The 13,750-nt window shown below is 41.3% G+C and overlaps 1 protein-coding gene across 7 annotated transcripts in view; it reads left to right on the top strand.

The window, feature by feature from the left end:
* Positions 1 to 13,750, top strand: part of LOC120725428 (MAM domain-containing glycosylphosphatidylinositol anchor protein 2-like) — a 194,068-nt gene that overhangs the window by 160,779 nt on the left and 19,539 nt on the right. For 5 of the 7 annotated variants that reach the window (XM_040018324.1, XM_040018328.1, XM_040018325.1 and 2 more), the window contains 2 exons: positions 3,565 to 3,742; positions 11,658 to 11,678. In XM_040018324.1, the coding sequence (XP_039874258.1) occupies positions 3,565 to 3,742; positions 11,658 to 11,678 (199 nt within the window). The remainder of the gene's footprint in view (positions 1 to 3,564; positions 3,743 to 11,657; positions 11,679 to 13,750) is intronic. The other 2 variants (XM_040018326.1, XM_040018329.1) reach the window with 1 other exon arrangement.

The following is a 13,750-nucleotide window of genomic DNA, read 5'->3' as shown; positions in this document are numbered from 1 at the left end:
AGTCAGAGAATCTTTACTGAAGGGAAAATTCTGACTTTTTCCTGTGGCATTTGCCATATAGTGTACTATCTATGGTCTTTGCCTTTGCTAGTGATTTAGGACGATAATGACATTTTTTTTTATTGCCTTGTGGTGAAGAAAAGTTGAAATCCAGAAGAGGCAGAGGCAGCATGCAAAGAGGAAATGAAAAAGAAGAAGTGAGGAGGAGGAGTGGCTCTTTTTCTAAATTGGAAAAAAAAAAGAAAGATACCTTTTGAAAAAAGGGAAAAAATGGTGCAGTAAAGAAAGCATCGGCACACGGACTACACCGCTTCATTCTATTTATAGAACCAGCAGCAGCTCCCCTGCCATTCCTTGAGAATCATTATCATTTTCTCTCAGTTTTGAATTAATACATGAGAACTGGTAGACCTTATGCCTCTGTAATGGACTGCTCCGTCTTATCGCCCAGTGCCCTCATGAGAGACGGTCCGACTGAAGGGGAGGGAAATGGAAATGACTCCAAAGCTGAAAGGCATGCACCGGTCAGAATCACAAAACACAAATCGCTGCACCTGTCAAGGAACCAGTGTTATATCTGCCTTGTTTTGATACTCTTGCGGCTTCAAGCCCTTCTAGTCTGTCCAGAACCTTGATTGCCTGTTTCCATTCCTAAGATAACTTTTTTTTCAGCTCATGTATTGCCATCTTGCGGCTCCCTTTTTTCCCTTTTCTGCCTCTACTCCTCCTTTTTTTTTTTTTTTTTTTTTTTTTACATCTTTTTCAATTGATCTGACAAGTCAGATTGTGCAAGCAGATCAATAGAAGTCATACTAACTACATGCGAGTAATCTGCAGTAGATCAGCTTGTCTAACGTTATGTCAGCAGTTGGTTATTCTGGAGTTTGTCCACAAGTCTATTAGTATCGCTTTGATCAGCTTTATTTTTATTTTTTATTTTTTTAAGTTCCTATAAATCCCCTCCTGAACCGCAGCCACAGTGAAAGGAAATTAAATCAATACGGCTCTCTACATCTGTGGGGAAAATGTGGAGATTGAAAGCTAATGGGATGTAAACAGAAGCCTTAATTGAGTGCAAATGTGTGGATTCAGTGAACATTAATGGGAATCAAAACAATGGGGCTGAATCCATAAGCCTGTAAGTATGTGCATGTGTCAAAGTGTCTGAAAAGTTGAATGTTTTTCTGTTTTTTTCCAGTCAGCATTTAGAGTTTGATTTGATTTGCATATTTAAGCACTGTTGGTTTTTAATAAGGGGGGGGGAGACCTTTATAAAGCAGCTCTAGCCAAGACCAATATTAAAAGCCATGCACACACACACACACACACACACACACACAGAAATGTGTATATTTAATTTTATTCAGTATTATACAGCCACCTGAACATAAGCACATAATGCCACGGGCATTTGTGAACGACAGTGAGATAAGGTACATGAAATGTTTCATTTTTGGTGCTTACTGGTTAAATCGGGTATTAAAAATACAATTTTTAATATTTATATTTAAATGTATAAATTTTTGAGCAAACTGGATGAACATCAAGTCTCATATTCATGTTTTAGCCACAGCTTTTGAACATAATAAACATCTGATCTATTTCCAAAAATCCATTAAAAATTACTTTTGAATAATTGTTTCTTTAAATAGATAGATATCATTATCAGAACTTGGCTGCAGTTCAGGGCCAAACATAAAAGCCTATTTAGTAATGTACTTCATCATCAGTGGGCATGTGCAAATTACTACAGCAACATAATGCATGCAGTACATAATACAGGTTTACATAAAGTTACGTGAAAAAGAGCATTTTCACACTCATTCACACGAGGATTCAATAACTTGCAAGCACCCTTTTAGCAGCAGCAACTTAAGTAGTCAGTTTCTGATTGATCAGTTTCTCACATCATTATGATATATCACAATAGCAAATATCCTCACCATATTATCATTTATTTTAGCGGATTGAAACACACATAGGACGAGACACATACAGGCTGACACTGTGTAATTTATGGCAATTAACTGTCATGCCTTTTGTGCTTAAGGGGAAAGTTAAAAATTTTCAAAGCATAGGTAAGGGCTAGAGCGCTCTCTGTAATTACCGCAGAGAGACAACAGACTCTATTTACCTGCAAACTAATGGTGATGGAAACTTGCACGCCATAATTGCGGCTCATCCAGCCTCTAAGTAATTACTTAATTGGTATTGTTCCCTCACATGCACACTGACTCAATGCTGTCACACCTTCATTCATTCGATCCCTGTCTCCCTCCACTAATGGTGCACTTCTTTCTGTATGGTACGGTCACTAATTGTGATGCAGACGCGATCGCTTGTCTTTGTGCCCTGTTAATCTGATAATCGAGGATAAAATGTACCCTCCTTCACTCGCTCCTCACCAGCAAATCTAGCTTTGCTGTTTGTGTTTCAGAGGGGTGGCATTATATCAGAAAGCACAAAAGGAATTAAAGTTTGTGTGATACCTGAACTAAGTCAGCCAGGAGTTTGCCTGTTTGCTGCACATTGTTGAAAGAGAAGATAGAAAAATCGTGGCAATTCAAGGTCCCTTTATAAAGAGATGGCAAAAAAAATAAAAAATTGCAGAACATCATGATAGAAATTCTTTAAAGGAATCAGGCAGACAGTCAGAACACAACTGTACTTACAAAATGCCCATAAAACCTAAGATAATGTTTCTTCTGCTAATAGAAACATGTGTCTGCTGCTTCTTAATAGCAGTCTTTTAGTTCTGACCCTGGGAGCTGCTTCGAAAGTAAATATGGTTAATGAGCATCTCACCATCATCAGCTTACAAAAGAAATTTGTTTTTGTTGTGCAGCTTGGATCGTGCAGATTGGTGAATCGCACAGATGCCTATAGGCGGTTTTAATTGGCAGATGAAATGGAACATTATACAGTCGTGTTAAAGGACTACATAGTTGTGGTCACACTTGGAGGAAAATGAGAGAATGTGTTTTCTTTGCATGGCACATACTCTCCTTATTTGGTAAATCTGCATACAGAACCTATATATAGCTGATAGTGAAGATGCATCACATGAGATCACATTAGAGACCCTGTGATCTGTTATTGGTACAGTATTGAGAACAGCTCTTTGAAAAGTGTGAACAGTTCACAGAGACAAGAACCCAAATGATCTTTATTTACAGACTAGCGTTCATGCATGGGAGGACTTTAGATGAAGCAAATGGTGCATGAAAGCAAAAGGTAAGGTCTGTAAAATGAGCTAACAGTCAGAACAAATGAAACAAGCAAGGAAAATACGGGAAAAAGAAACCCAAGGCTGGTCCAACTGCTTGGCTGTGGGAGGTAACAACAAAAGAGGAGTCTGTCAAGTATACCATATACTGCATCATATTGATGCTGATTGCTCAGATGTGGAGCAGAAAGGTGGAAAAATAGAACAAAGGGTGAAGGGGAACATACCAATCCTCAACAGCAGCAGGAACACTTTGCTATTTGAAAATCTGTTAGTTATAAACAGAACTAGCAAATGTCTAATATCCCAAACCTCATGTGGTTCTTCTTCCGACACAGATGGGGCTCCAGCGCTGGTGGGAGCAGGAGATCCCAGTGGATGGAACAATCAACAAAGGAGAGCTCATGACGCATAACCTGACTGAGCTGATAAAGCCCGAGTCTTACGAGGTGCGCCTCACGCCCATCACGCGTTTCGGCGAGGGGGACTCCGCCATCCGTATCGTCACCTACAGTGGTAAGCGCTACATACTTTTTCTATTGTTTCAGTGTTTTGACAGCCAGCAAACAGATAAAAACAAGGTAAAGGAGACAAGAGATTTTAACTCCCGCTGAAGTTTGTGCTTACGGCGTACGTTCATCGCTAATGATGATATCAAAAGTTCGCCGTAGCATCAGCAGTCATTACAAAGATCCGATGATGAGTTATTTTGCATAAGACGTACGAGGAAAGAGCGAGTGGGGAAAAAAAAAAGGAAACTGATTGAAGTAATTTGAATTGCATGTAACACATTCAGTCATCTGTAGACAGCTCGAATTCAGCCGGCTTTGCTTCTTTTCTCCTTTGAGCCAAATGGATGCTGATCAACTGACTAATCCCTTCTTAGTGACCTTCATTGCTTGAGTCAGCTCTCCCCTGTACCGGGGCAAAGGCTGACTTGTTGTGTCTGTGCTTGAGAGATCATCATGACATTGAAGCTTCAGATGACTCAAGCATGTAGCCCGGGTAACAAGACCAAACAGAGCTGGTCAGAGATGAGTCATGCTTTGCTGCCTTCGCTCGGTTCCCCCCTCCCAAAACAATGCAATTTTCTGTCTTTTGTCTTTGTCGGAGGATCTGATTAGTCCCCCGGATTGTTTCTCATATAATAAATGGCTTTTCAATTTCACATTGTAAATATTTTGAAAGGTTCTTGCCCTCACCATGCCTGACATGGACCCTGACATGAAAAGCATAAAAATCTTACTGTACATTTGCCCAGACTCGGTGGCCAGATAGAACAGTAATAATTTTATTTGATTTATTTTATATAGACTACAGTAATAAAAGTAATAATAATTAAGTAGCAATTTTCTAAAACAAGCCACAAAATGCTTTACAAATACTCAGATTTTATAGAGAAAACCGCAATAATTACCCCTTTTTGGAAGAGCTCAGCAGCACTGGTAATGATTTAATACGCAACAGGGAAACACACAACAAAACAAAACCAGTCGCAGGGAGGGACGCCGTCTGCCCAGAGCGTGCCGGGTTCCAAAGGAAGTGGAGGCAGTTTGTAACAACAAGCAGAGCGCAGATCGGCTGCAGCCAGTAATTGCAGATCGCTACAGTGCTAACGTTGCTCCAGAGAAAGCGCGAAGTTACCTGAGGGACAGCAAGGGAAAAAAGCAAGAGCTACAGGAGAGAGAGAGAGAAAAAGGTTGAAAAATTGTAACTAAATAAATAAATACATCTAGTCATACTGACCTCGTCCTCCCTGGGGCCCCTTGTTCTGAGTCCAGGTTGAATTTGTTATAAAAACCCAACTGGCAGAATTTTTTTCAAAGGTTTCCAAGGATGTCACACTGACTGAAATGGCCACCTTTTACTGCCACCACTAAAATGCATCTAGGATTTATTTCTGATGCATCAAAATGTAGATGAGAGTTGCACTCGAGAATTTTTAAAACAGGAGCAGTAACATCTGGATCGCCGACCCGTTGATTATTGCTGTTTTTTTTTAAATCTTCTATTTACATTTCTGATTCAGATGAAACAAAATCGTCACTCGTTGTTATCTCCAGACTGAAAAGGACTCAAAATAGACTTTGTATTTCAAAATTCTCCTAAGTATATCTCATCTATAGAGCTCAAGGTTGTTCATTTTGACCTTATAGCCTTGCGACGGTTCTCAGGTGGGCATCTCAGACAGTAGCCTTGGATTTAAGGAGATAAAGCAATAATAACAAATGAGGTTAAACTGAGGTTGAATCAGAAGAGTCTCTCTGATAAAAGTACAGCAGCCAAAAATAGCAGCCAGAAGGACATCACAAGGATTTTGTGTACTGCGACCACTGAGAATACATCAAAACACACTGTATTTCTTTACAGAACGAAATAGCAGGTTGCAAACAGAGATAGATTCTCCAGCTTGTGGGATGGCATGCTGGCAAAAACAATACAAAGACTACAGTAGTATCCACAGTTGGCCCAGTAGTACCAGTGAACAGATGCACAGGTACTTGAGATGTACATCTTCAGAAACTAAGTGACTGACTGTTTTCTGTCTATCACTGACTGCCAAGTTCTTCCGGAGTGGTGCTGCTGCAGTTGTGAATAATTCAGTTTCACTGCAGCTCATCATGGCTTCTGCAAAGAGAATTGGGAAAAAGGAGAGAAATGAGAGAGGCAGATAAACTTTCTCCGCTGTTATTTTTGTAGTAGTTTGTGATACTGCGCGGTTCCCCCGGTCAACCTTGAATTGAATTCAGTGGAGTTGAATCCAAATGAATCCAGTCGAAGCGAAGTGAGGGGAATTGAGGCTAATTAAGGCAGGGAGTAGCGCAGAAGGAGTGATGGAGGCAGCCAAGTTGGGACTGGGAAGAAAAGGGAGATACAGGGGAACAAATTAATAAAAGAAGAAGAAGGAGAAAAAAGATAGAAAGAGGAGAGCCAATGCTGACGTGCAAATCGCCTGCCCAGCGAGAGGCTGGACTAATTATCACTCTAGGGCTGCTCTGTTCTCCCACACACAGCATAACGCCACGGTAGCAGGCTAATGTAGGGCTGAACCGTATCCACTCTGCTCTGAGACTGATGTGTGAAATACAGCCCAGGACCATCTCCATTATCACTTCAGTTTCATTGTCACTGGGGAACATGGACCTGTGGGGGCATCTGTGTATGGGCTGTAGCACAAAGGCTTTATGGGTTTGAAAATTTACAGTGAATTGAAAAAAAAAAAGTCATAAAAGTTCTTCTATTTATCGCTATGTAATCACTATGTTTAAGTCCTGTCCTGTCTTTGGTATATAAATCTAAGGTAGCATTTTCATGGCAGTCCTGCATTTGCTATTGTCCTGATTCAAAGACATGTCCAATATTTGACTGTTTGGGAAACTCCCAAAGGGTCCAAGCACAAATAAGGTTTACTAACCCAAATTAATCAATTTAATGACTTTTGCATTTTTATTAATTTTAACTGGATTAATTTGTGGCAAGCAATGTTGCTTCACCAAAAGGAGGCTGCGGGATTGAATAAACCTTTAGCCCTGGCTCTTCCAGTCTAAATTTGTGCATAGACTCAGCAGACACTTTGGTAATTGCATTCATTTATTCATTTATTTGAGTATTTGCATAAATGGGAAGTTGAACAGCAACCGATAAACGTATTTCATGTGTTTGCCTTGCACGGTGGGATAGTCTCTTCCTCCTTGTGACCCTAAAATGAAGAAAACCTACAGAAAAAACACGGCTTTGTCTGTTTGTTAGCTGTTAGCTTGAACATTTCTGCCCTGTGTTAAATTGCAACATAAGTCCTCCATTAGAGGAAGTTTTTTCCATCATTGCCCAAAAGGCCGAGCAATCATTCTGAACCACATAAAGTCGATGGTAGCAGCTTTTCTGTGACTTGGCACGAAAACACAAAAGCGGTTACAGTGTCCCCAGTTGCAAGATGAAGAATGGCTATGTCACCAAGCTCTGAAGATGCTCTTTTAAATTTTGCTGCAGTGACAAACTCAGCATCTGTTTGGTGTTCCTCATAACGCTCCCCTCCCACTATGTCTCTCTTCCTCTCTTGTTTCCTCCAATACACAGGATTTAATGTTTAAGCCTCCAGTCAACCCTCACAGTGTCACAGTAAAACACTGCTGCTGTTTCTTAATATTCCATTTTTATGCACCTTGCAGTGACATATACAACACCTCTCCTTAAGGCAAAACTCCCTAAATCTTATATTAAATTCAGTTTCTCACTGTAAGTGGGGTGTTTCTGTTTGACCAGCAGTGATTCAGTGGTAACGCTGTCCCAGGTTCTGTCTCTTTGTGTTGCTGTGAAGCATGCTTTAACCTGAGAATTCAGATTATATTTTATCTATATATTTTTTAAGCTACCCAAAGCTTTCAGCACATAGCTTCTGAGGGTTGGTACTATCTTCCTTGATCATTTTTTGATCATATAATCATGTTCATGACCAATAAGATACAGCACATGTTGCAGCGCAGTCCTTGGCTACAGCTATAGCTATATAGTAGCTGCTGTTTTGATACAGTATTTTGTACATGCTCAGCAGTCCTGCTTTATAAAGTACTTTCACTTAAAGGAATACATTTATTCAAGATCAATACAGCTTTCATATCTGTTCATTAAATATAAGCCAGCAGTCAGTGAGCTTGGATTAGAACAAAGACTGAACAGCTAGCCTTGTAGCAGTGACTCCCCAGAGTTTCTTTTTAGCCTGGCAACTGCTCAAAAGCCTTAAAGATCTCTGAGCTATAGAGGTTTTCACTCTTTTTTTTTCTTTCTTTTTTAGTTGGTAAGAATTAAATGATATATGACATATTAATTATTGAGCTTTAGAGGTGCTGGTGTTTGGGATTCTTTACCTCCTGAAAGATTCAGACAGAGCTAGCTGATTCTCGCTGTTTCCATTTTTCGTGCTAATCTATGCTCACCAAGTGTGCAAGGCATGACTCATGGATTCCCCGTGCTCAGCTGGATGGTCCCTCCGTTTGACATTCCTTTGAAATCCACTCTTGTTTTTGGTAGAAGAGTTGGGACCAGCATATTTATGATTTGAACTGTTTTGATTGCTGCTGTAACATGTTGTGACATGACATGGCTTCAGCCAATACCTTTTGATTAGCCTTGTCTCATGCTTTCTTGCTTCGTGGTAGATCTTTGTTCTGTCTTCACTGAGATATTTGAATGCTAATCAATCAAATCAAATCAAATCAAATATCCTTTTGTCTTCTTTGTTCTGTCATTTATACTTCAGTTCTTTAGATTAAAGTGAATGCCAATCCATCAGTGCATATATGTATATGTGCGCTAATGAAAGAACAGCCTTGCACGGGGCTCAGCATGGCTCGGGTGTGTCCATGTGTGTTACTGCAGGACTTGTGCAGAGCAGTGCATCCTCAGTAGGCTTTTGTAAAAAAGGACACAATGGTGTGATGTCGCTCTTGTTATTTTGGTCACGGAGACACGAGGGAAAGATTGCTGAACTACATTTACCCACACTGTCATTATTCCAGCTGATGGTTGGGCAGCTGTGGAGCCATCACAGGGCCTTCTCAGAACATCATGGCACGCACCCATAACCCCTAAATATGATTGATGGGAATGTGGGAGTGTGTGGATTATATGAGGTCAGTAAAAAAAAGAAAGGATAAAACCAGGCATGCCACTGTTGTCCATGAGGACACTTGGCTGGAGCCTTGGAATTGTCTGCTGCTTTGTAATGTAGCCGCAGGCCAGTGGGCAGGGAATCCTGCCAAGATGAAGTCAGTGATTGTATCCGGAACAGCCTCCATGGACCAATGTCCTTTGGCGGTCAATGAGCTCACTTTGTGTTTCAATCAAAATTAGGCAATTTGGATGGAAGGCATTCATGCATCAAGCATGCAGCTTGTTTTGTCCTCTCAGCTGGAAACGTATAAACCAGGAGTCAGGCAGACATGCACCTAATATGTGCTCTAATAACAGAAGTTTGAAAGAAAAAAAAGAAAAGAAAAATCCACTCTTCACTCCACTGTGTGATCACTGGGAGTTTTTATCTTGACAAATATCAAAATTACATTTCATCCTCAATCGTTATTTGAGGCTTTTTAGCTATGGGGGGAAAAGCAGGGTGCTGCAGCATTAAGAAGAAAATCTGGGATATTTTTTAAAGCCTTTGCAGTGAGCTCGAGGGTTTTGCACATCTCTGCTTTAACGGCATAGCGCATTTGAAGAAGGGCAATTGAGGTCTGCTACTTGTTTTCAGGAGTTCAGACACAGTTACAGACAAGGCGGCAACGTTTCTTTAAAAAAAGTGCTTCATTTAAAACGCTCGAGTCAACAGCTGAGCTCTGTCGCAGTTTATTTTAATGCTTGTTTGTTTTCCCATATCCAATATAGTCATCTATACTGGAAGTAAAATCATCTGTTTTATGCAAGTGTGATCTGGAGAGAGTGTTTGCATGCAAAACAGTCGTAAAAGTAGCCTCTGGGCCTTCTCTGTGCACAGCTTGATTTCCTTAGTGTGTATGGAGACACTGCTTGAGCAGACACACTCTTTTGGATTGGATTAAGGCGTAGTGAGTCAGTCGAGGGAAGCTGCAGGTAAAAAAAAAAAAAAATGCAGACAACGAAATACATTTTCATAACCACAGTATCGGAAGAAAGAGGGATTTGGGAGGGAGGGAGTGAGAGTTACAGGAAATGGGACATTGAGATGGAGAGAGCCGGCGAGCAGGAGGGGGCCTGAAAGAATAGAGTTTTGTCGGAAACCTCAGCATCCGTTTCGCAGGCTCGAGGCTGTAAGTTGTCATTTAAAACATTTTCTCTGCAACAGCCGGGATGATTTCCTCCCCCTCTGCAGTCTGTGCTGCTCTGTGCAGTCCACTGTAGATTCAGTGGGAAGCAGTGACTGTCGGGCGGCGAGTATTTTCACAGTCACATAAAAGATTCTTAAAGCGTTTTCAAGGAAGGTGTGCGCTGAAAATGCAATTTTAGTTGCTTCACGGCATGTGTCTTTGTCTATCTCCCCTTTTATCCCCGAGCAAACATACATTTCCACGAGTTACACAACAATAAACAGAAATCCCTCCATTTTTTTTGTAACTTGAGCTTTTAAAAACAGCAGTTTCATCAGCGCCACTGTACTTCGCCACTCTCACTACATGTTTTCCTTTGTAGGAATGATTTGTTATTACTCACTTTAATTGGTTGGATTAAAATCAATTCCCTCCATGAACAGCAAGGTTTCATAAATCACCCAGCAACATAGTTTTGTAGTAAAGCTGATGTATCGCATCTATTCAGCCGGTCAGCAATCGATCATGAAAATGCCCATGAATCTTCTTGACAGGTTAAATGGTATTTACTCTGCAAAAAGTGAAGTGCCGACTAACTGGCTCGCTGCAACTCTGTGTGATACCCTTGACCTTTATGTGTTTGCTGCGGCAGTAGCCTCTTAAATTATCAATGAGGGAAGCATTGAACTGTGGTTAGGTGGACAGAATGCAAAAGAAGTCCTCGGTGTATTTCCGTTAGCGTTTGATCTCAAAGTTTTCATAATGATGGGTTTGAAAAGACAGGATATAAGTTGCAGGAAACTGATTAGCAGACACACTTGTGATTATTACTCATTTTTGTGATTTATTGGCTCCTAAATGGAAGGATAAAATAGGCTTAGTGTTCTAAATGGAAGTCACCTTGGACAAGAACATCAGCAAAGCCAGTAAATGGCAGTAATGATAAGCAGTTGCGCTATAAGCTTATTAATGTGGTCAGGCTGGTCTTCCTAATCCCTCACTCTTTTACATTAGATAACAGACTGCGAATAAATGCTGTCACCTTTTCCACTTCAAATCCCAGACATCTCTCTTTGTGTCTGCTCAATAATCATTGTTCTGAGTGCGGGAGTTGATTGGTGCCGTCTGTTTCCTTCGTGTTTTTACAGTGAGAAGGCAAAAGTGCTTTACAGAGATGAAGCACAGATACTTTGCAAACAGTGTTCTGTTTCTGCGGTCACACACTCCAGAAAGAAACCTGTCTTGCCACGGCTGTTAGACCATGCTAGCTCTGTATGACAAATGGGTCAGAAATGTTTAGTAAGCACTTTCACTGTGTGTTTCTGTCTCACTGCAAAGCAGAGGCTACACAGACAGACAGACAGACGGACGAGTCCCACTTTTACTGAAGCTCTTATTTCTCTGCTATATCTTTACATAATATGTTCCTTGTTGCTCACAAAAGGTTAATATATGCCTGTGTAATACTCTGCTACTTGCTGAATAGCAGAGCTCACAAGGCAGCCACACAGAGTCTGAAGGTGCAACAGGTTGAGCTCTTTTACGTCGGCGTGTGCCTCCATGCACATTTTCTCTTAATAAGTGTTTCATGTAATGACAGGCTGCTAAGATTTTTTGTACTAATGATTATCCCTGGCCTTTCTCTTCCACAGCTCCCATCAACCCTCACCTGAGTAAGTAATGTGCACCTCACTTAGCATGTCTCATCAGACAGAGTGCTCCTTCTGACACAACACCGGCTGTGAAAACAGTGGGGATACTCCAAGTAACTGTCTCGTCTATAGAGAGCCGACTTAAATAATCAGTATTGAACTGGAAGATGTTTTTAAACGGCTCTAAAACAGGAGTAAATGAGCAATGATTGAGCAAGGCTTGCCTTAAGAAAAGGGTAGGCTTGCGTCAGGATATTTGACATTGTGCATTTTGGACACGGCGTTTGCATGAGATGTTGGATGTCGTTTGGTGTATCTGTGTGTGTGTGTGTGGGTGTGTGTGTTTCTGGGCGCATGAGTTTATTTGCACCTTCTGTGCTCTGTGAGCATTAATTATGCATGCATTTGTGCCATAGCTGTTTATATTCTTTAATGTTTAGCTTCATTTATGACGCATTGTTTCATTGTTGAAACTTTACAAATTCACATTATTCATGCCTTGAGAATCCAGACTTAATCATTGCTTGCTGTGCGGCAGTGTGCTGCCTTGTATCGTGGTTTATTTATTTTTATAGATATATATTTTGGTGGGTGTTCACAGAAACATTGCCAACATAATAGCAAACATCCTAATCACCAACATCATTATCCAAATCCCTCCAGGAAACTATCTTACCTGCATGCCTCCCCTTCCCCCCTGCCTCCTTCCTCTGCCTATCCTCCAAATCCTCCTATCTCTCTGAGGCGCACGAGGCGAAAACATTTAGTTTAGCTCGCTGCGGATAGGGACGTTAATGTCTAGCACCAGGAGCTAGACCTCCATTTAAATCTGCATGCTCATGAGGAGAAGAGTCAAGAGTGCCTCAAACGCGGCCCCTTGCTGCACTTTTCCCTCTCCACCACCTCTTCTTCTCTCGCTCGAGCTCATTCTCTCGCTCTCTCTCTGCCTCGCAGCATCACTGCCCTCTTCCATCCCCCGGCCCATCCACCCACACCACACCTCTACGTCTGTGTTACCTCCATTACCTGAGTAAAAGCTGCAGATCCCGCTCCTCTCAAGGTCACCACTCCAAACTGCTCCCAGCTACGTTTTAATAAATCAATGAATATTTATCAGAGCACATGCCTGCGTCCTGAATCTAAATGCTGTGTTTTTTGCTATCTCTTTGAGGACACCGCTTAGCGCCGCCAAGTCCTCTGGTCAGGTGCTTTTTGCATCGTTTGGTTTTTTTTTTCTCTCTTCTTTTTGACAGAGTCGATCCAGCCACTACCCCTTCATTAAACTGAGTGCATGGGGATTTGCACTCATCATCACAGTCTATTCACTTATACGTTCCCTTTCATGTGACCAATAACAACGTCGTTCCACCCTCATTCAGTCATTCCACTTGTTTTGAACTTGTTGTCACGGGTGGGGGGGACTTAATATCTTCACCTGCACACCTACGACAGAGAAGATGGAAGCTGATAGAAAAGGCGGTTGTCAGGTTTAAAGAAGTCTCACTGGTTAGAGGATATGAAACATTGGAGAACAATCACCCCATTTTTCTTTTAAACCTGTTAAAAAGGGGGGATGTCGGGGATTGTTCAAAATCACAAGAGGCTCACCTGATTCAGATAAAAGTTTTCTACTGTATCTGTGCCAAACCTCACAAAATTATGTTTTAACAGGAGATTTGTATTAAGTTTGAAATTATTTACTGTGCTGTGGCTGCGTTTATTGAATGTCATCCATCATGCTTCGGTAGTGGGCTGTCTGATAGTCGCACACACAAACCGCCTTTGGGTGTTTCTTCAGTGGCGCACTCTGTCTTCATAGACTCTGGTTAAGTAGAAAACAGAACTGCATGTCGTAGTCAAGAAAAAAAGGAAAAACACATTCAATGGCACCTCCCTCACAGTCAGTGAGAGGTCACATCTTAATATAGAAATTCTTTTCACCAGATTGCATGATGTAATTAGGACTCGGGTTGGTCTATGTATCCCCCCGAGACACATGCACACACGCACACATGCCGCAGGAAATGTCATAGATATACAGTAGGTGTCGCGCTACTCAAGACATAGCAGTGTACTGTAACTTCTCACTCTTC

This window comes from Simochromis diagramma, unplaced genomic scaffold, assembly GCF_900408965.1.
Source record: "Simochromis diagramma unplaced genomic scaffold, fSimDia1.1 OVJJ01000802.1, whole genome shotgun sequence".
Classification (NCBI taxonomy): domain Eukaryota; kingdom Metazoa; phylum Chordata; class Actinopteri; order Cichliformes; family Cichlidae; genus Simochromis; species Simochromis diagramma.
This window is presented reverse-complemented; position numbering and strand designations above follow the sequence as displayed.